This window comes from Acipenser ruthenus, chromosome 2 (genome assembly GCF_902713425.1).
Source record: "Acipenser ruthenus chromosome 2, fAciRut3.2 maternal haplotype, whole genome shotgun sequence".
NCBI classification, from domain to species: Eukaryota; Metazoa; Chordata; class Actinopteri; order Acipenseriformes; family Acipenseridae; genus Acipenser; species Acipenser ruthenus.
In genome coordinates this window covers 10,367,190-10,389,513 of record NC_081190.1, presented here as the reverse complement: position 1 = coordinate 10,389,513, position 22,324 = coordinate 10,367,190, and the positions used below count along the sequence as shown (strand labels likewise).

The window sequence follows — 22,324 nt, the reverse complement described above, 5'->3', positions numbered from 1 at the left end:
AAGAATTCTCTTCCAATCGCCGTGTCTCCTGTGAGTCACCAGATTACAAGACTCCCACATGATTAGACTGCAGCAAGCCACAGATCACAGGCTGGAAAGGCAGCTGCTGTATGTTTTTTTTTTTTTTTTTTTTGGTAACGCTTTATTTTGTCTTATGGTTAAATTCAGTTGTATTTTAATAAATAGTCACTTAAATACGTATTTATACCATGCAAAATAAAGCATTGCAAAAAAGAGCACTTGTTAATGAGTTAAGTGACTGATTATTGATTTCATTAATGTTTTGTTGAATCCAAGCATGTGTTCATTTTGATGTGTAGTTTTTTTTAATTAATGAGAGGGGTTTGCCAATTGGGTCAGACATATCAGGACAGGCTGTCTGATCTGCAATGGAGTGCTAAACATTTCAGAAAACATGCTGTATTGATTTTAGAACTTTAGAAGTATGTATTATTAAAATATTTGTATTACAGCCTCATTGTGGTTTATAACTACCATATAAAACCGGGGTATTATGACAGCATTCGATATGCACAGTATGAATACAGCTGGGTTATAAATTCAGCAGGCCACTTCTCACTGCTGTTGTGGGAAAAGCGTTTGCTGCAGAGAAATTAAACTTAGCAAGGCGGGGAAACAAATGGATGAACAACGCGATTTTAAGATAACCACCACAGGACATGGAGGGTGCATTAGCAGAGACTTAGACTCGCTACTGCAATTACAGCTTACAAGAGCCACCATTCATCTTGAGGAGGACTTGCATCATGGAGATGACTTGACGATGCAGCATTTCTGCCAGAGAGGTCTTGTATCATTAGAAAAACCCTCCTACGAAAGCCCAGAACCAAGGCTAAAGGAAAGCTTGCCCTAATGCACAGATTTTAATGTCATTGTCTCACTCCAGGCCATTTGTTCTGGACCCAGCCAATGCAACATTCAATGTGTGTGAGGACTGCAATAAAACATGTTCAGGAAACAACGTATTGCATGCTGGATGTGTCCTCGTTTCCACTGTTCTTTATATTTAACACATTTCCAGACACAATTTTGTGTTTAGCCAATCGGGATATTGTGTGAGTGTGACAGACTATGTCTGTACAGTATAGCACATCATATTATCACAGAAGCAACACTCCAAGCCTACATTAATGCTTTCCTCCATCGTCGCATATCGGGGATGTGTTGATTCAAAATCAGAAACATGTTTCCAGAAACCTTCTGTATTAAAAGCTTGGTCTCTATAGCTTTGAATGATCTCTCAATATTTGCTCACCAAATTAGTCTCTACGGAAGACACTGCAAGGGGGTGGAGAGGCAGAACAGTGCTGCACTATTGACTTGGCAAAAGTGCAGCACTCTGCTGTGAGCTTCAGTGTGCTGTGCTGGGGCTGGCTCCTGACACTTACTGTGCACTCGCTCCTTCGCTGTGCCTTTGACTGAGAGCCAGGCTCAGGATCTCTCTCTTCTCCTTGTAGAAGCGTAGCTCCCTGCCTGCTCTCCTGGCTTCCTCCAGCTCCCTCAGGGCCACCTGCAGCTCCTGGGAGAGGATCCCTGGGGTCTCCTGCTCCTTCGAGATCCAGTCCAGTGCCATGTGGCTGCGGAAGCACTCGTCCAAGCGGTGCTGTGAATAATAGGAAACGACTTCCTGTTGGATACAGCAAACACAGCATGTGATATAGAAGATTCCTGTCGGGGAAAGTTCAACCAATACAACTGCATTGCATTTATCACCTTGTTGCAATTGCTGGTAACACCACTACACCACCTCACCAGTAACTCTGGAACTGCCTGTACTCCAGCAGTGAGAGAGAACTGTAATTACAGGATTGCATGTGTCACACCACTACACTACCTCACCAGTAACCCTGGAACTGCCTGTACTCCAGCAGTGAGAGAGGACTGTAATTACAGGATTGCATGTGTCACACCACTACACTACCTCACCAGTAACCCTGGGACTCCTGCCTGTACTCCAGCTGTGCACTAGGAGTTCTATAGAAGATTCCATTGTACCTGTAGTGATAAACTGTGGATACACCTTGAATGTTCATGGTGTGCTGCAGTCACTCCACTAATGACTATGGGTATACCGACAGGGTATACCTATATAGCAGATCTTTTTTCACATGGGTGTATAAGTGTAGCAGTTCCTACACAGACTAGGCAGAGATCAACAGGGCCAGGTGACAACCCAATGAGCTCTTCAGCACCAGATGTTAACAGCTGTGATACAGAGCCCCTCTTTGCATGAACAATCTAATTTATGCCACTGGGGCCAGTCTTGCACCAACGCCACAAAAGGTGAAAAAAAACCAAAAAAACTTCAATCTGATAAAAATAAAAACATGAGGCAAACTAAACAAATAAATAAATAACAGATGTCACATGGTTCAGGACAATACTTTGAGGACGACCCAATTACACACAAAGGCAGCAAGCTTGTTATGTTAGGCCACCCTGCCACAATGCTATCACACAGAATGTATCAATAAATAAATACATGAATGAATTTTACCTGACGGGAACATTTTCTCTCCCTGAATATCTTTAGGCTCCCGTTCCAGTGTAATAACTGAAAGACTGTCATTAGTTCCTTTAAGGAAGGAGAAAAAAAAAAAAATACATTTTTATCGTTGAGGTATGTGCATATTTCATAAATTGAAGTACAATTTATTTTTCAGAAGGGAAAAAATTACTAGTGCACCCCTAATGGTCATAGTAAGAAACAATAGGCTCTTTATCTCTAGTGTCATGAGTATTATATTACAACTTGTAACACTGAGCAAAACACACAGTGAACTACACTGACTATACAGTGTGAGATGAAGTATGCATTATTTTACCTGAAATTCCAGCATGGTTTTGCCCAGGTTTGACTGCAGCATGTAGCAATAGGCCCCAATGCTTGTACAAGGATCCTTGGCATCAACCACACAGCCCTTGTAACAATTTACAAGAAAACTGTGTTACAATACTAAAAAAAGACATAAGCAAGTAGCTAAACAACGGGTCAAACTGAGGCAGGGCAGTTACTGTAGTTTACTCATAAAGTGACATTTACTCATAAAAGTGACATGAAAAATGATCTTACCTAGGAAGTGCAAGTAGGAAAAAGACTACCTAAAAGTAAGCATGTAAACTAAGAGCTTTCTTTCACTTAGTGTAGTACAAGATGCTTGTTCTAAAAGTGCACACTGGAGAGCTACAAAACAAATAGCGGGCAGAGCAGGAGAGGTAGGATGCATGTTTAATCAGTTCAAACTCATCTGCACTTACACTGGCTGTGGAGGCTGCTTCCTGGACACTGTGGCTGATGAATTCCTGTGTTATCCTGCGAGAAGGCAGCTCGTTAAACACAGAGTTCATGAGCGCTACCCGTGCTGCAGCGCGCCTGCCATCTGCCTTAGAGAGACAGTCCTGGAAAACAAGACAAGACAGTCCTGAAACACAAGACACAAGACAGTCCTGGAACACAAGACAGCCCCACTCGACTCGCTTACACAATCATTTACAAACCATCTAGAAAGGACTTCTATAGGTAACTAATTAGGCATGGCAAGATCATTTTAGAATATCAGCATTTTCTCCCTCATGAACTCAATGAGGCACCCTAGTAATGTCCGATTAATGCATTTTCCACAATCTAGTACAGTATTTCCAGCTCAGATGGGCCGGATTCTCTGGGCAGGTGTTTCCTTCATTCCTGGTTGATGATGATGTTGATGATGATGATGATGATACATAAACCACATGTGACTGGTGCCATTGTGGGCAAAACAAGAGCTGTACTCAACTGCATCAAAAGTACCCATTTTGGTGACTTTTTTCAAATATGAGGGATCATCAAGCATGTTTCAAGTGTGTGTGTGTGTGTATATATATATATATATATATTGTAATGATTTCACCTCTCTCGGGTTCGTTGCCCCTTTAAAACCAGTGACCCAACAGACACAAATGGATTTTTCTTGCGCGGTTGCGCTATTTTAATAAACAAAGAAATAAACAAAATACAAAACAAACACCTAGCTCTGTACGAGCACTAACTAACACACACAGGAACTCCCTGACTAACACGGGACAGCTAAGCTGTTTCCCCGTCTCTTCAAAAAAAAACCCTGTTTAACACAGCACTTACGTTTATTCAATGGCTACTCGGAGACAGCACACCTCTCTGCCTCCTTCCACACAGCAGCCCCGAGCAGACTGCCTGCTCTCTTTTTAAACCCCACACCTGGGTCTAATTCCCCAATAATGCCCAGGTGCGGATGATCATTAATAAAACAATTAAACAAAACAATAAGCAATCAATCCAAAACAATTAACAAAAAGGTGCATTCTTCTCGCAGGGAGGTTTTAACCCCCTCCCTGCTATCTCTCACAACCTGCTTCCTTACAATATATATATATATATATATATATATATATATATATATATATATATATATATATATAGTAGCAAACCTCAGTTCCCGCAGGCAGGCGCATCACACAGGGCGAGGCAATCCACACACAGGCGGAGGGCGCGCACGATATCTCGCACTGAAGCATAGCGCCAATACCGCTGTACAAAACAGCCGGCTCCTTTGCAAGGAGCGTATATCGGGCTCATGTCTTTGTGTGTGATTACGTCACCTACCAGCCCTGCTGCTTTCTTCCCCGTGCACGCTACAATATACACACAGTAGATGCAACCCTGATAAAAACAACTTTAGTTTATTAACAACATTTTCCCCGGAACCAATCCCGTCCCATAGACTTTAATGTTAATGGAATTCTGGTATTAGCAACTGCACGTCGCTTATTGACAACTTTATTACTAGTTGCCAGGGCTACAGAGCGCACTTGCATGATTTATGCACATACTTCATGCAGCTTTTATAACACACTGACCTTGCAACTGCGTATTTCTGCCGAATCGTGGCTTTGAAACTGCATACGAAGCTGCACGCAAAATTGAGATGGATTTACAGCGGGAGGTGGTACATTGTAGAAAAGCAGACAACGTTGGACAATTTCTTATTTTAAAAGTGTGTTCTTTAGAATTGATTGCAACTACAAAACATATTTTGTATGTTTGCTTTACTCATTGTAAGGACAATTGTAGTACATCGTTGTGTAATACTATTTAAGCCTAGCCCATTCCCTTTTTTTGTTTTACACACATGTGAAGTAAATAGTTCTATATTTGTGTATTTTGTGTTTCTCATGTTCATTTTTTTTAACACTATAACATTTAAAACACATGTATTTCACTGCAATATTTGTACAACTACAGTATATTGTTGTTCCATATAAATACACTTGAAAACGGGGGCTTTTCGCTTATTGGCAACTTTCGGTTTATGACAACTTTTTGCTGTGTGTGTATATATATATATATATATATATATATATATATATATATTTATATATATATATATATACCTTTATAAAATAACCAGTCCAGGTGAACTCAGGTGAAAGAGTGGTCTTGAGATTATTATTGCAGCTTCGCACTTCACTGTCTCAGTTTACCTTTATAAAATAAATAAAAGTCTCTACACTAGACACAGGAAGGTGGGATTATTAATTGAAGCATCTTAAGGAATGTGCACAGAAAAAAAAACCCCACAGAAAAATGTTGAATTCTTTAGTTTTCAATAGACTCCTCCTGGCTCCACTAAACCCTTTGTTCAGATATGTGGTGGGTCTATATAATTACTGTAGGCTAATAAGAACCACCTGCACACCATCACCATTCACACACTGCAATTGTTCACAGCTATAGGGGAAGTCATCAGCATTACTCAAAGGGAATTCAGTTTTGCATAGTTTGTGTGGAATAAGGACTGCACTGACCCCATCTGTGGATGCTTCGCTTATTTTCACACAGTTTGCCTCCCTTTATTTGCCAAAGCCCAGCAGATTGTCTTTTTTCTTTAAACCTTGTTCTCGGGGAAGCTCCAAGAGCTGGAACAGGGCTTTTTGTTTATTTTTTTTCCCTGGCTTGTATGAAAAGAGACAGAAATCCAGAGAACCCTGTGACCCCGGACTCCAGTGGAGCCGACCCGTTATCCCATTCAGTCCTGGCTATTGCACCGCCTGAGTCCACCGGCTCCCCACTGGTCTTTAAAAGAAATCTCTCTATTCAGGCAGGCGAGGCTGGAGTTCAGCCTGAGGGAGCGTGAGCCTTCTGCCCTTTTCGTGTGGTTAAGCTGTCTAATGTGTACTTTTTGAAGCGAGTGCAAAGTTTGCCCTTGTTTTTTTTATGAAAGGAAAATAAAACCAAGATAAATATTATACAACTAAACTTAACTGCAGGGAGGAGCAGGAAGGTTGTTAAACTTAAGAGTTTTACTTGTTAGTAATATAATGTTAAAAACAGGAGAAAACTCATTCAAATCAGCGTCACTGCATTTGTTTTACACATCCATCCAGTTTCATGCTGATTGTATAAAATGGTGCCTAAGTCTACAATGTCTTAAAAATGATTATGTTTAATATTCAATAATTCTTATACAGTAAACTACATCCTTGTGACCATGGGCCCAGGGTAACAGATGCAGAGAGAATCAGTAGTAGACTGCCCCCTGTGGTGTAAATGAGGTGGTGCAGGGGAAGACAATACAACAGGTCTGTAACTACTCACCCAAACAAGCCTGTCTCCTTTGTACATTAGAAACCTCATCAATCAGGAAGCTGCATTGCTGCATTGCGGTAGCTGACTGCAGAACTTTTAAATAGAAAGTCTAGCTTTAAAAAAAACGAAACGGAAGGCAAGCTAAACAACGAAAAGGTCAATTCAAGCGTAAATTAGAGATTCAAAATGTTTAACATAACATTGAAGCCACTGCTTTCCTGTTTCTGATTGCAATCTGTCCCTGATTATCGAGCATTACCTTGGTAGTTGACCTTGTGTGTACAGTCAACTAATGCCCTCTAATGAGGTTCTGCTGCTCATGTAGTGAAGTAGGCATGATGTGTAAGATAGGGAGTTTGTGCCCAGTTTCTACCTGCACTTTGTATTACTGTGCCATGATCCTTACATCAGTGTTAGGAACAAGCAGGAAATGAGCCTGTGCTAATTACTGTGTACTGCATTCAACGCTCCAGTGTCAGTTTGAACCATAGCTTTGCTTTTGAGTTTAGTCCCCGGGTGGCTGTAATTTAGAGGCTGATGGAAGCTATGCAGACAGATGATGAAAGGACTAGAATTCAGAGATATTCAGAAGCAGTTGCCACAGACTGTTTGCACAGCAAATTGCTTCCCCCCACCTCCCCCCCCCCCGTTCATCTTTTCCCAAAACGTCTCATTGTTTGGATCTTAAGGTTCCGCTTCAAGCTTCAATGCAAACCCTCCTGCATAGTTTCAGCACACCAGTTTGATGCCAGGCTGCAAGGTTTTTATTCCCATGGATGGAAATTGGCATCATTGTACCTATTTATTCACAAGCCCCAAGGGGGCCAGCCAATAGGATTAGATCCCATTATCTCCTATTATGTGCAGTAACCCAGGGATTAAAAGGGAAGCAGGTAAAAAGATACAGGAAAATACTTTTTTTGGTGCTTATTCTCATAAACTTTTGAAATAGTTAAATGTGAGTATCTGTACCATGTTTAGAGAAAGCATATATATGGAAATATTAAAATAAATGTAGTAATTTCCACAACAAATGTTTTGACTTAAAGTTTTTCCCCACGTCTTCAGGGAAATGTCTCCAAGAGAAAGACTGTTAGTAGAAATGTTTGTCTTTAAATTGACTACGCCTCTTTAAGCATTTCTAAATGTACCACTGAGTGAGTGTTTTGTAGTTTTGGTTAAAATCCTCTAGGTGCTGTGTGTCAGGTTAACTATTGAAGCTGTTGTGTTAACAGCAGCAACATCATTTAGCAATCAATGATGGAAAACCTGCCACGTTGTGATGTTCAGTACACAGTGCACTCATGCCTCTGCCACGTTGTGATGTTCAGTATACAGTCAGTGCACTCATGCCTCTGCCACGTTGTGATGTTCAGTACACAGTCAGCACACTCATGCCTCTGCCACATTGTGATGTTCAGTACACAGTCAGTGCACTCATGCCTCTGCCATGTTGTGATGTTCAGTACACAGTCAGCCAGCACACTCATGCCTCTGCCACGTTGTGATGTTCAGTACACAGTCAGTGCACTCATGCCTCTGCCACGTTGTGATGTTCAGTACACAGTCATCGCACTCATGCCTCTGCCACGTTGTGATGTTCAGTACACAGTCATCGCACTCATGCCTCTGCCACGTTGTGATGTTCAGTACACAGTCATCGCACTCATGCCTCTGCCACGTTGTGATGTTCAGTACACAGTCAGCCAGCACACTCATGCCTCTGCCACGTTGTGATGTTCAGTACACAGTCATCGCACTCATGCCTCTGCCACGTTGTGATGTTCAGTACACAGTCAGCCAGCACACTCATGCCTCTGCCACGTTGTGATGTTCAGTACACAGTCAGCACACTCATGCCTCTGCCACGTTGTGATGTTCAGTACACAGTCAGCACACTCATGCCTCTGCCACGTTGTGATGTTCAGTACACAGTCATCGCACTCATGCCTCTGCCACGTTGTGATGTTCAGTACACAGTCATCGCACTCATGCCTCTGCCATGTTGTGATGTTCAGTACACAGTCAGCGCACTCATGCCTCTGCCACGTTGTGATGTTCAGTACACAGTCATCGCACTCATGCCTCTGCCACGTTGTGATGTTCAGTACACAGTCAGCCAGCACACTCATGCCTCTGCCACGTTGTGATGTTCAGTACACAGTCAGTGCACTCATGCCTCTGCCACGTTGTGATGTTCAGTACACAGTCAGCCAGCACACTCATGCCTCTGCCATGTTGTGATGTTCAGTACACAGTCAGTGCACTCATGCCTCTGCCACGTTGTGATGTTCAGTACACAGTCAGCGCACTCATGCCTCTGCCACGTTGTGATGTTCAGTACACAGTCAGTGCACTCATGCCTCTGCCACGTTGTGATGTTCAGTACAGTCAGTGCACTCATGCCTCTGCCACGTTGTGATGTTCAGTACACATTCAGCGCACTCATGCCTCTGCCACGTTGTGATGTTCAGTACACAGTCAGCACACTCATGCCTCTGCCACGTTGTGATGTTCAGTACACAGTCAGTGCACTCATGCCTCTGCCACGTTGTGATGTTCAGTACACAGTCATCGCACTCATGCCTCTGCCACGTTGTGATGTTCAGTACACAGTCAGCGCACTCATGCCTCTGCCATGTTGTGATGTTCAGTACACATTCAGTGCACTCATGCCTCTGCCACGTTGTGATGTTCAGTACACAGTCAGTGCACTCATGCCTCTGCCACGTTGTGATGTTCAGTACACAGTCAGTGCACTCATGCCTCTGCCATGTTGTGATGTTCAGTACACAGTCAGCGCACTCATGCCTCTGCCATGTTGTGATGTTCAGTACACAGTCATCGCACTCATGCCTCTGCCACGTTGTGATGTTCAGTACACATTCAGTGCACTCATGCCTCTGCCACGTTGTGATGTTCAGTACACAGTCAGCGCACTCATGCCTCTGCCATGTTGTGATGTTCAGTACACAGTCAGTGCACTCATGCCTCTGCCACGTTGTGATGTTCAGTACACAGTCATCGCACTCATGCCTCTGCCATGTTGTGATGTTCAGTACACAGTGCACTCATGCCTCTGCCACGTTGTGATGTTCAGTACACAGTCAGTGCACTCATGCCTCTGCCACGTTGTGATGTTCAGTACACAGTGCACTCATGCCTCTGCCACGTTGTGATGTTCAGTACACAGTCAGTGCACTCATGCCTCTGCCACGTTGTGATGTTCAGTACACAGCCAGCACACTCATGCCTCTGCCACGTTGTGATGTTCAGTACACAGTCAGCGCACTCATGCCTCTGCCACGTTGTGATGTTCAGTACACAGTCAGCACACTCATGCCTCTGCCACGTTGTGATGTTCAGTACACAGTCATCGCACTCATGCCTCTGCCACGTTGTGATGTTCAGTACACAGTCAGCGCACTCATGCCTCTGCCACGTTGTGATGTTCAGTACACAGTCATCGCACTCATGCCTCTGCCACGTTGTGATGTTCAGTACACAGTCAGCGCACTCATGCCTCTGCCACGTTGTGATGTTCAGTACACAGTCAGTGCACTCATGCCTCTGCCACGTTGTGATGTTCAGTACACAGTCAGCCAGCACACTCATGCCTCTGCCACGTTGTGATGTTCAGTACACAGTCATCGCACTCATGCCTCTGCCACGTTGTGATGTTCAGTACACAGTCATCGCACTCATGCCTCTGCCATGTTGTGATGTTCAGTACACAGTCAGCGCACTCATGCCTCTGCCACGTTGTGATGTTCAGTACACAGTCAGCGCACTCATGCCTCTGCCACGTTGTGATGTTCAGTACACAGTGCACTCATGCCTCTGCCACGTTGTGATGTTCAGTACACAGTCAGCGCACTCATGCCTCTGCCACGTTGTGATGTTCAGTACACAGTGCACTCATGCCTCTGCCACGTTGTGATGTTCAGAACACAGTCATCGCACTCATGCCTCTGCCACGTTGTGATGTTCAGTACACAGTCATCGCACTCATGCCTCTGCCACGTTGTGATGTTCAGTACACAGTCAGCCAGCGCACTCATGCCTCTGCCACGTTGTGATGTTCAGTACACAGTCATCGCACTCATGCCTCTGCCATGTTGTGATGTTCAGTACACATTCAGTGCACTCATGCCTCTGCCACGTTGTGATGTTCAGTACACAGTCAGTGCACTCATGCCTCTGCCATGTTGTGATGTTCAGTACACAGTCAGTGCACTCATGCCTCTGCCACGTTGTGATGTTCAGTACACAGTCATCGCACTCATGCCTCTGCCATGTTGTGATGTTCAGTACACAGTGCACTCATGCCTCTGCCACGTTGTGATGTTCAGTACACAGTCAGTGCACTCATGCCTCTGCCACGTTGTGATGTTCAGTACACAGTCATCGCACTCATGCCTCTGCCATGTTGTGATGTTCAGTACACAGTGCACTCATGCCTCTGCCACGTTGTGATGTTCAGTACACAGTCAGTGCACTCATGCCTCTGCCACGTTGTGATGTTCAGTACACAGTCATCGCACTCATGCCTCTGCCATGTTGTGATGTTCAGTACACAGTGCACTCATGCCTCTGCCATGTTGTGATGTTCAGTACACAGTCAGTGCACTCATGCCTCTGCCACGTTGTGATGTTCAGTACACAGTCATCGCACTCATGCCTCTGCCATGTTGTGATGTTCAGTACACAGTGCACTCATGCCTCTGCCACGTTGTGATGTTCAGTACACAGTCAGCGCACTCATGCCTCTGCCACGTTGTGATGTTCAGTACACAGTCAGTGCACTCATGCCTCTGCCACGTTGTGATGTTCAGTACACAGTCAGCCAGCACACTCATGCCTCTGCCACGTTGTGATGTTCAGTACACAGTCAGCACACTCATGCCTCTGCCACGTTGTGATGTTCAGTACACAGTGCACTCATGCCTCTGCCACGTTGTGATGTTCAGTACACAGTCATCGCACTCATGCCTCTGCCACGTTGTGATGTTCAGTACACAGTCAGCCAGCACACTCATGCCTCTGCCACGTTGTGATGTTCAGTACACAGTCAGCACACTCATGCCTCTGCCACGTTGTGATGTTCAGTACACAGTCATCGCACTCATGCCTCTGCCACGTTGTGATGTTCAGTACACAGTCAGCCAGCACACTCATGCCTCTGCCATGTTGTGATGTTCAGTACACAGTCATCGCACTCATGCCTCTGCCACGTTGTGATGTTCAGTACACAGTCAGCCAGCACACTCATGCCTCTGCCACGTTGTGATGTTCAGTACACAGTCAGCACACTCATGCCTCTGCCACGTTGTGATGTTCAGTACACAGTGCACTCATGCCTCTGCCACGTTGTGATGTTCAGTACACAGTCATCGCACTCATGCCTCTGCCACGTTGTGATGTTCAGTACACAGTCAGCCAGCACACTCATGCCTCTGCCACGTTGTGATGTTCAGTACACAGTCAGCACACTCATGCCTCTGCCACGTTGTGATGTTCAGTACACAGTCATCGCACTCATGCCTCTGCCACGTTGTGATGTTCAGTACACAGTCAGCGCACTCATGCCTCTGCCACGTTGTGATGTTCAGTACACAGTCAGCGCACTCATGCCTCTGCCACGTTGTGATGTTCAGTACACAGTCATCGCACTCATGCCTCTGCCACGTTGTGATGTTCAGTACACAGTCAGCCAGCACACTCATGCCTCTGCCACGTTGTGATGTTCAGTACACAGTCAGCGCACTCATGCCTCTGCCACGTTGTGATGTTCAGTACACAGTCATCGCACTCATGCCTCTGCCACGTTGTGATGTTCAGTACACAGTCAGCCAGCACACTCATGCCTCTGCCACGTTGTGATGTTCAGTACACAGTCAGCCAGCACACTCATGCCTCTGCCACGTTGTGATGTTCAGTACACAGTCAGCGCACTCATGCCTCTGCCACGTTGTGATGTTCAGTACACAGTCAGTGCACTCATGCCTCTGCCACGTTGTGATGTTCAGTACACAGTCAGCCAGCACACTCATGCCTCTGCCACGTTGTGATGTTCAGTACACAGTCAGCGCACTCATGCCTCTGCCACGTTGTGATGTTCAGTACACAGTCATCGCACTCATGCCTCTGCCACGTTGTGATGTTCAGTACACAGTCAGCCAGCGCACTCATGCCTCTGCCACGTTGTGATGTTCAGTACACAGTCAGTGCACTCATGCCTCTGCCACGTTGTGATGTTCAGTACACAGTCAGTGCACTCATGCCTCTGCAACGTTGTGATGTTCAGTACACATTCAGTGCACTCATGCCTCTGCCACGTTGTGATGTTCAGTACACAGTCATCGCACTCATGCCTCTGCCACGTTGTGATGTTCAGTACACAGTCAGCCAGCACACTCATGCCTCTGCCACGTTGTGATGTTCAGTACACAGTCAGCGCACTCATGCCTCTGCCACGTTGTGATGTTCAGTACACAGTCAGCACACTCATGCCTCTGCCACGTTGTGATGTTCAGTACACAGTCAGCCAGCGCACTCATGCCTCTGCCACGTTGTGATGTTCAGTACACACCCAGTTTTATTCTTGTATTTTTTTTTTTTTTAAACTTAGTAGTCGCCAATTGATTTTACAATTGATGGCCAAATGTATTTAGGCTGAGCTCACTTCTACCATTCCCGCGCTGACTCGGGAGTGGCGAAGATGAACACACGCTGTCCTCCGAAATGTGTGCCATCAGCTGACCGCTTCTTTTCACTCTGCAGGCCCACCATGCAGCCAACCCAGAGCTACAGCGTCGGAGGACAACGCAGCTCTGGGCAGCTTACAGGCAAGCCCGCAGGCGCCCAGCCAGCCTTTGGGGGTTGCTGGTGTGCGGTGAGCCGAGGACACCCTGGCCCACCTATGCCCGCCCCTCCGGGCGGTGCTTTGCCAATTGTGCGCCGCCCTCTGGGAACTCCCGTCCACGGTCGGCAGTGGAATAGACTGGACTTGAACTGGCGACCTCCAGGCTATAGGATGCATCCTGTACTCCACGCGGAGTGCCTTTACCGGATGTGCCACTTGGGAGCCCCCTAGAGATATGGGGTTTGTCCTCTCATCCCCTTCTTGAATGATTTCAAATGGCAGCAGTACTATTTGCCCCTGATTAGAGCCCAGAATGGCTTTAAAGATGTGTTCACCTGGAAGTTCCCAAAGCAGCTGCCCCCTGGCAGCGTGACGTAGCACACGAAGGGTGGGCTGGGGGAGGGCGCAGACTCGTATACCACCAGGCTCTCAGTGCCACACCGCGATCCTCCCGCTTGCTTCTGCTCCCAGAACTCATGCAGCATCCCCACCACATTCACTGACAAACAGAAAGGGGAAGGAGTCTATTGAAGGACACTGCCATTTACAACTCCCATACATAATGATGCTCAGACTATCTTTGAAATTGCGGCATAGCACTTGTGTATGGTAAAGCACAGGACAAAAAAAAATAGCCCTGTATCAAAGGAAAACCGATTGAATAAGTACAGTACTACATGGCACCCCGTGTGAATTATAATAAATACAGATCTACATGGCACCCTGTGTGAATTATAATAAATACAGATCTACATGGCACCCTGTGTGAATTATAATAAATACAGATCTGCATGGCACGCCCTGTGAATTATTGTAAAGAGGGTTAACAAACTATAAATACATTTAGATTAGACAAAAACGGTTTATTACTACAAAACTGTCCAACATTTAGCGTTCCTGTATATTAACCGTTACTTAGCAGGTGTGTGTGTGTGTTGTTATTAAACATACAGTACTTCAGTTGGACCACAATAAGGGTTATTTCTGTGTGAAAGAAGAGCTCCTTCAGGTAAAATGTAACCAGAAACACTGAGTGCTGTGGAGCTCCTTCAGTAAAGTGTCATGAGAAACACTGAGTGCTGTGGAGCTCCTTCAGTAAAGTGTAACCAGAAACACTGAGTGCTGTGGAGCTCCTTCAGTAAAGTGTAACCAGAAACACTGAGTGCTGTGGAGCTCCTTCAGTAAAGTGTCATGAGAAACACTGAGTGCTGTGGAGCTCCTTCAGTAAAGTGTAACCAGAAACACTGAGTGCTGTAGAGCTCCTTCAGTAAAGTGTAATCAGAAACACTGAGTGCTGTGGAGCTCCTTCAGCAAAGTGTAACCAGAAACACTGAGTGCTGTGGAGCTCCTTCAGTAAAGTGTAACCAGAAACACTGAGTGCTGTGGAGCTCCTTCAGTAAAGTGTAATCAGAAACACTGAGTGCTGTGGAGCTCCTTCAGTAAAGTGTAACCAGAAACACTGAGTGCTGTGGAGCTCCTTCAGTAAAGTGTAACCAGAAACACTGAGTGCTGTGGAGCTCCTTCAGTAAAGTGTCATGAGAAACACTGAGTGCTGTGGAGCTCCTTCAGTAAAGTGTAACCAGAAACACTGAGTGCTGTGGAGCTCCTTCAGTAAAGTGTAACCAGAAACACTGAGTGCTGTGGAGCTCCTTCAGTAAAGTGTCATGAGAAACACTGAGTGCTGTGGAGCTCCTTCAGTAAAGTGTAATCAGAAACACTGAGTGCTGTGGAGCTCCTTCAGTAAAGTGTAACCAGAAACACTGAGTGCTGTGGAGCTCCTTCAGTAAAGTGTCATGAGAAACACTGAGTGCTGTGGAGCTCCTTCAGTAAAGTGTAACCAGAAACACTGAGTGCTGTGGAGCTCCTTCAGTAAAGTGTAACCAGAAACACTGAGTGCTGTGGAGCTCCTTCAGTAAAGTGTAACCAGAAACACTGAGTGCTGTAGAGCTCCTTCAGTAAAGTGTAATCAGAAACACTGAGTGCTGTGGAGCTCCTTCAGCAAAGTGTAACCAGAAACACTGAATGCTGTGGAGCTCCTTCAGTAAAGTGTAACCAGAAACACTGAGTGCTGTGGAGCTCCTTCAGCAAAGTGTAACCAGAAACACTGAGTGCTGTGGAGCTCCTTCAGGTAAAGTGTCATGAGAAACACTGAGTGCTGTGGAGCTCCTTCAGTAAAGTGTCATGAGAAACACTGAGTGCTGTGGAGCTCCTTCAGTAAAGTGTCATGAGAAACACTGAGTGCTGTGGAGCTCCTTCAGTAAAGTGTAACCAGAAACACTGAGTGCTGTGGAGCTCCTTCAGTAAAGTGTCATGAGAAACACTGAGTGCTGTGGAGCTCCTTCAGTAAAGTGTCATGAGAAACACTGAGTGCTGTGGAGCTCCTTCAGTAAAGTGTAACCAGAAACACTGAGTGCTGTGGAGCTCCTTCAGTAAAGTGTCATGAGAAACACTGAGTGCTGTGGAGCTCCTTCAGTAAAGTGTAACCAGAAACACTGAGTGCTGTGGAGCTCCTTCAGTAAAGTGTAACCAGAAACACTGAGTGCTGTGGAGCTCCTTCAGTAAAGTGTCATGAGAAACACTGAGTGCTGTAGAGCTCCTTCAGTAAAGTGTAATCAGAAACACTGAGTGCTGTGGAGCTCCTTCAGTAAAGTGTAACCAGAAACACTGAGTGCTGTGGAGCTCCTTCAGTAAAGTGTCATGAGAAACACTGAGTGCTGTGGAGCTCCTTCAGTAAAGTGTCATGAGAAACACTGAGTGCTGTGGAGCTCCTTCAGTAAAGTGTAATCAGAAACACTGAGTGCTGTGGAGCTCCTTCAGTAAAGTGTCATGAGAAACACTGAGTGCTGTGGAGCTCCTTCAGTAAAGTGTAACCAGAAACACTGAGTGCTGTGGAGCTCCTTCAGTAAAGTGTCATGAGAAACACTGAGTGCTGTGGAGCTCCTTCAGTAAAGTGTAACCAGAAACACTGAGTGCTGTGGAGCTCCTTCAGTAAAGTGTAATCAGAAACACTGAGTGCTGTGGAGCTCCTTCAGTAAAGTGTAACCAGAAACACTGAGTGCTGTGGAGCTCCTTCAGTAAAGTGTCATGAGAAACACTGAGTGCTGTGGAGCTCCTTCAGTAAAGTGTAATCAGAAACACTGAGTGCTGTGGAGCTCCTTCAGTAAAGTGTAACCAGAAACACTGAGTGCTGTGGAGCTCCTTCAGTAAAGTGTCATGAGAAACACTGAGTGCTGTGGAGCTCCTTCAGTAAAGTGTAACCAGAAACACTGAGTGCTGCGGAGCTCCTTCAGTAAAGTGTAACCAGAAACACTGAGTGCTGTGGAGCTCCTTCAGTAAAGTGTCATGAGAAACACTGAGTGCTGTGGAGCTCCTTCAGTAAAGTGTAATCAGAAACACTGAGTGCTGTAGAGCTCCTTCAGTAAAGTGTAACCAGAAACACTGAGTGCTGTGGAGCTCCTTCAGTAAAGTGTCATGAGAAACTCTGAGTGCTGTGGAGCTCCTTCAGTAAAGTGTAATCAGAAACACTGAGTGCTGTGGAGCTCCTTCAGTAAAGTGTCATGAGAAACACTGAGTGCTGTGGAGCTCCTTCAGTAAAGTGTCATGAGAAACACTGAGTGCTGTGGAGCTCCTTCAGTAAAGTGTCATGAGAAACACTGAGTGCTGTGGAGCTCCTTCAGTAAAGTGTAATCAGAAACACTGAGTGCTGTGGAGCTCCTTCAGTAAAGTGTCATGAGAAACACTGAGTGCTGTGGAGCTCCTTCAGTAAAGTGTAATCAGAAACACTGAGTGCTGTGGAGCTCCTTCAGTAAAGTGTAATCAGAAACACTGAGTGCTGTGGAGCTCCTTCAGTAAAGTGTCATGAGAAACACTGAGTGCTGTGGAGCTCCTTCAGTAAAGTGTAACCAGAAACACTGAGTGCTGTGGAGCTCCTTCAGTAATGTGTAACCAGAAACACTGAGTGCTGTGGAGCTCCTTCAGTAAAGTGTCATGAGAAACACTGAGTGCTGTGGAGCTCCTTCAGTAAAGTGTCATGAGAAACACTGAATGCTGTGGAGCTCCTTCAGTAAAGTGTAATCAGAAACACTGAATGCTGTGGAGCTCCTTCAGTAAAGTGTAACCAGAAACACTTAGTGCTGTGGAGCTCCTTCAGTAAAGTGTCATGAGAAACACTGAGTGCTGTGGAGCTCCTTCAGTAAAGTGTAACCAGAAACACTGAGTGCTGTAGAGCTCCTTCAGTAAAGTGTAACCAGAAACACTGAGTGCTGTGGAGCTCCTTCAGTAAAGTGTAACCAGAAACACTTAGTGCTGTGGAGCTCCTTCAGTAAAGTGTCATGAGAAACACTGAGTGCTGTGGAGCTCCTTCAGTAAAGTGTAACCAGAAACACTGAGTGCTGTAGAGCTCCTTCAGTAAAGTGTAACCAGAAACACTGAGTGCTGTGGAGCTCCTTCAGTAAAGTGTAACCAGAAACACTGAGTGCTGTGGAGCTCCTTCAGTAAAGTGTAACCAGAAACACTGAGTGCTGTGGAGCTCCTTCAGTAAAGTGTCATGAGAAACACTGAGTGCTGTGGAGCTCCTTCAGTAAAGTGTAACCAGAAACACTGAGTGCTGTGGAGCTCCTTCAGTAAAGTGTAACCAGAAACACTGAGTGCTGTGGAGCTCCTTCAGTAAAGTGTCATGAGAAACACTGAGTGCTGTGGAGCTCCTTCAGTAAAGTGTAATCAGAAACACTGAGTGCTGTGGAGCTCCTTCAGTAAAGTGTAATCAGAAACACTGAGTGCTGTGGAGCTCCTTCAGTAAAGTGTAACCAGAAACACTGAGTGCTGTGGAGCTCCTTCAGTAAAGTGTAACCAGAAACTCTGAGTGCTGTGGAGCTCCTTCAGTAAAGTGTAACCAGAAACACTGAGTGCTGTGGAGCCCCTTCAGTAAAGTGTAACCAGAAACACTGAGTGCTGTGGAGCCCCTTCAGTAAAGTGTAACCAGAAACACTGAGTGCTGTGGAGCTCCTTCAGTAAAGTGTAACCAGAAACACTGAGTGCTGTGGAGCTCCTTCAGTAAAGTGTAACCAGAAACACTGAGTGCTGTGGAGCTCCTTCAGTAAAGTGTAATCAAAAACACTGTTCCAGCTCCACTGAATGCTGTGGTACAGGAATGTGCTTCCAGTAGTTATAAGAACTGTCTAATCAAACATGCTGGCCGTCTCTCTCACTTCATAGAGACCACATTGCCTTCGCCCGTTCCATTGAACAGACTTTCAGTTTGTCTGAATGCTGCCTCAGAAATGATTTCCTTGTGAAAGCCCCAGCTCCTGAGATACCAGAGACTCAGTTCTGAACTTGGATAAGACTGAGGCACGTGGAGGTGATATGAATTGCAGTGGTAATCATAATTATCTTATTCTATATCCCAGGGGGCACAATTCCGGAGACCTCCTGGTCTTTGTTCAACCTGCACCCTAAATTACTTAATCTACCCAATTTAGTCTCCTTCCACATCTTAATCAGTTAATTATTTAATGAGAGCTATACAACCTGGAAGACTCCGGACCCTGGGGACCGGATCTGTGCACTGCTGCTCTGTCCTTTAAATAATACAAGATTTTTAAAAGGCGCATGCTTGTTTATAACGTGTGTGTCTTTCATCTGCACATTTCAGATCTATAAAGCAAATGGTATGGAATGATATTATTAGCTGTAACCATAATGGTAAAACTACCTCTTGGATCATAGCTGTGAAAACTAGATTTAAAATAATGTGTTTAGTCTATTGAAAATGATATTCATTCCTATAAAAATACTGTAGTCAATTAACAATGAAATATATTCAGGTTTAAAGGTGTTTAATTCAAAAGTTTAAATGCATTCTTTTAGTCTGGGTTAAGGTAGGTCATCTGAGCTCAGGGTAGGGTTTAGTTTCTTCATTCCAGTGCAACCCATTCTATTGAACTTTCTATTATATTTATATTCTTCAATACTGTTTGAAAGCTAGGTCTTAAAGTTAAGTACTGTACTATATGTTTTTACACTATGACCAAGGCAAAACTTTAGTTATTTTTGCGAATGCTATAGTCTTTCTCCTGATATTTGCATATTCAACCATTTAAAAGGTTTTCAAGTTTTATACCCACAGACTCCATGCCTTTACATTCAGTAGAAACATTGATGTAAATAATACATTCATTTTAGTGCAATACAAGGATTTCTGTTCAACATACTGTAAAGTTAACTTTACCAGCTTTACACAGCTGTTAGCATTCACAGCAAACAGAAACAGCTGATTTTACATCCACTAAACAGTGTTACCCTGTTATTTACTGATAAAACTGGTATTACTTATTTGCTCTTATGACAATGCATAATACTAAATCCATCACTTTTGGCACTTTTGGTGAATGACAAACAGCTTTTGAAATCACGTCTCCTATAAAAGCATCCCAGCTGTGAAGACCATGCGCACTGCAATGTTCAGAAATAAATATCACTGCTACTCACAGTCCTTGAAGACACTGTCTGCATCTGTGTGGGGTAGCACTCTGAAGACTATCTGCTTCACAGATTCCAAGACCCTGTCCATCTCCTTCCCCTGATACAAGAGGGCAAAGTCCTCATGCCTGGAGAAGAGCACAGCTTTTATTGAACTTCATAGATCTGGCGTGAACAAATGCAAAGAATCAATCTCTCTCTCTCTCTCTCTCTCTCTCTCTCTCTCCTGATTTTTTCCCCTACATCTGCCAATCAGACATAAGAGGTGAAAGTGAAGCCAGCCCCAGGGGCCCTCTGGCTGCTCTACCTTTGTTCTGTGTTGAACTAATTAGTTGTGAGGCTGTGAGGCTGGTCGACAGTCTCAATCCCATTAAATACACCCACTGACTACCTACCCCAGCCAGCTACACCCAGGCCCAGGAATGCAGGCCTTTATGAAAATCTTACAGCAGCATAACATAGTGAAAAGCCTGGGAAACTAAACAACCTAAATAATATGAATGATAAGGGAATTGCAAGAAAAATGGAGGAATGGACCATGTCTAGCACCAGTGAAAACACAAACCACATGACTGCTGCTTCTTTCAATGGAAACAGACAGAGGAGGAATGGACCATGTCTAGCACCAGTGAAAACACAAACCACATGACTGCAGCTTCTTTCAGTCCACATGCCCATTCAGTGAAGCACCGTCTTCCACACTCACTGATGGGAATCAAAACGGATGCAGTGCGTTCAGTGCCGGGACCCTCGAATGCATGATGTCATTGTTTTCAAGGTGCAGCGAATGAAATGAGTCCTTACACCTCACCTGTCTCGCACTCCCCTGTGCTGTGCAGCTCTCCTATAAGCAGCTGTGAAAGAAGTACATTGAATGGAGGGTGTCATATTAGATATGATTCATATTCATTTGGGAGATATGGCATAACTATAATTCCTAAAATTCTAAATGTCTGGGTGGTCCATTCACAGAAAAAAAAAAAAAAACATCTGTCCAGTCTTGGGTAACACTTTATGTGTCTCATAGTAGTTACTTAGTAAAGACATGTATACTTACACATCATTACAATGTTATTATGAATAGTTACAACCCTATCCCTAACCCCAACTCTAAACCTAACCCCTTTCTGATATAATAGTGTACTTACATATATCATGCAAAACGATTTACTATTAAATACATTGTAACTATGAATAATAACATTACGTGTCTCTAATTAGTGTATATTTACGTAACTACTATGTAAATATACACTAATTAGAGACACGTAATGTAAAGTGTTATCCAGTCTTTCACCTTTATTATACTGCAACCCAAATAAAGTCACTCTGCACTGCTCTTTAATAGTGGGAGTTTTTACAAAGTTTGAGGAGAACATTGTTGACATAACCTGAGAGCTTCCTGAAGGAAGTGTCTTCTGTTTAAACCCCTGGAGCTGTAATGTAAACGGGACACAGGCAGCGAGGTCCCTGTGCAAACCTGCTGCATGACCTTGTGACATCATGAGATACAGCTGGAATCCTGTGCTGGAGAGAAAGACTGGACTGGACCAGACTGGACTGGGGCAGGATAAAGAGCCAGCAGGCCGTGTTCCAAACCAGAGTGTCAACTGGCAGCCCGCTGGAGATAAAGAAAGCCAATGTCAGTGTCAATCTGGCACTCTGTAAGGGGGTTTGGGGATTCAAAGATGGAAAGTACGTCAAGTGATTGCAGCGAACGACATCATTTCACACGTATTCATTCTTCTGCATTCCCATTAACGACATACTTCTCAAACCTGCAGCTTTTCATTACAAGCTACCCACGTATTTTCATTATAAGCTCTCATATCTGGTTGTGCATTAGGTTAAAGAAAGTTCTGTTCATGTGCCTTATTTCAGATCTGTGCCGCCAGCTTGCTGATACTGTGTGCGATGCCAGGATGCCCGTGACAAACACCACCACGATGTGAAAGCGGTGAAGCGCACTCGCAGATATCACCTTTTAAAATAAAAATGCATGTTCACTAGAATGTCTTTCTTTCAAAGCTGCACATTGAAGACCTAATCCATGGAAGTGCACAACAGCTAAGAGTTATGGAATTATACTTATGTTAGCTACAATAGCTTTATCATGAAACAGGAGGTGGCGTACAGGACCTTAGAGACGCAATGAAAAGCTAATAAACGTTTTTACTCCTGGATTGTGGCAGACAGACTTCAGAGCTTAACGTATGCTTAACCTCAATCAAGTCATTGTAATGCAGCTCTTATATTGTGCTGCGTAATAAAGAGATCTGCCATGTAAACACCCCCAGTCATGAACCGGCAGTGGCCCAGATGTTGAAGCAATTCTGCTTTTATTGCTATTGCAG

At 44.6% G+C, this 22,324-nt stretch overlaps 1 protein-coding gene across 2 annotated transcripts; it reads right to left on the bottom strand.

Annotated features, from left to right (window-relative positions):
* Positions 1 to 141: 141 nt before the first annotated feature.
* Positions 142 to 20,448, bottom strand: LOC117403819 (protein limb expression 1 homolog). 2 transcript variants are annotated; one of them, XM_058988892.1, is made up of 6 exons: positions 19,980 to 20,448; positions 13,826 to 13,989; positions 3,280 to 3,420; positions 2,847 to 2,942; positions 2,519 to 2,596; positions 142 to 1,624 (listed from the first exon to the last, which is right to left on the bottom strand). In XM_058988892.1, exons 1-6 carry the CDS (start codon positions 20,059 to 20,061, stop codon positions 1,406 to 1,408), a joined length of 780 nt encoding a protein of 259 aa, XP_058844875.1. In that variant the 5' UTR covers positions 20,062 to 20,448; the 3' UTR covers positions 142 to 1,405. The 2 variants fall into 2 exon arrangements, with proteins under 2 accessions (XP_058844875.1, XP_058844870.1); XM_058988887.1 differs by having other exon boundaries at positions 142 to 1,648; positions 19,980 to 20,444.
* Between the last annotated feature and the right edge of the window lie 1,876 nt (positions 20,449 to 22,324).

Bases quoted from the DNA above. Each gene is read 5' to 3' on its own strand.
- LOC117403819 (XM_058988887.1), bottom strand. From the start codon at position 20,061: ATGGACAGGGTCTTGGAATCTGTGAAGCAGATAGTCTTCAGAGTGCTA. The intron at 2,597-2,846 runs GTAAAATAATGC...CCTTCCTTAAAG, and splicing joins AAACCATGCTGGAATTTCAG to GAACTAATGACAGTCTTTCA. The intron at 1,649-2,518 runs GTAAAATTCATT...TGTATCCAACAG, and splicing joins AGAGAAAATGTTCCCGTCAG to GAAGTCGTTTCCTATTATTC.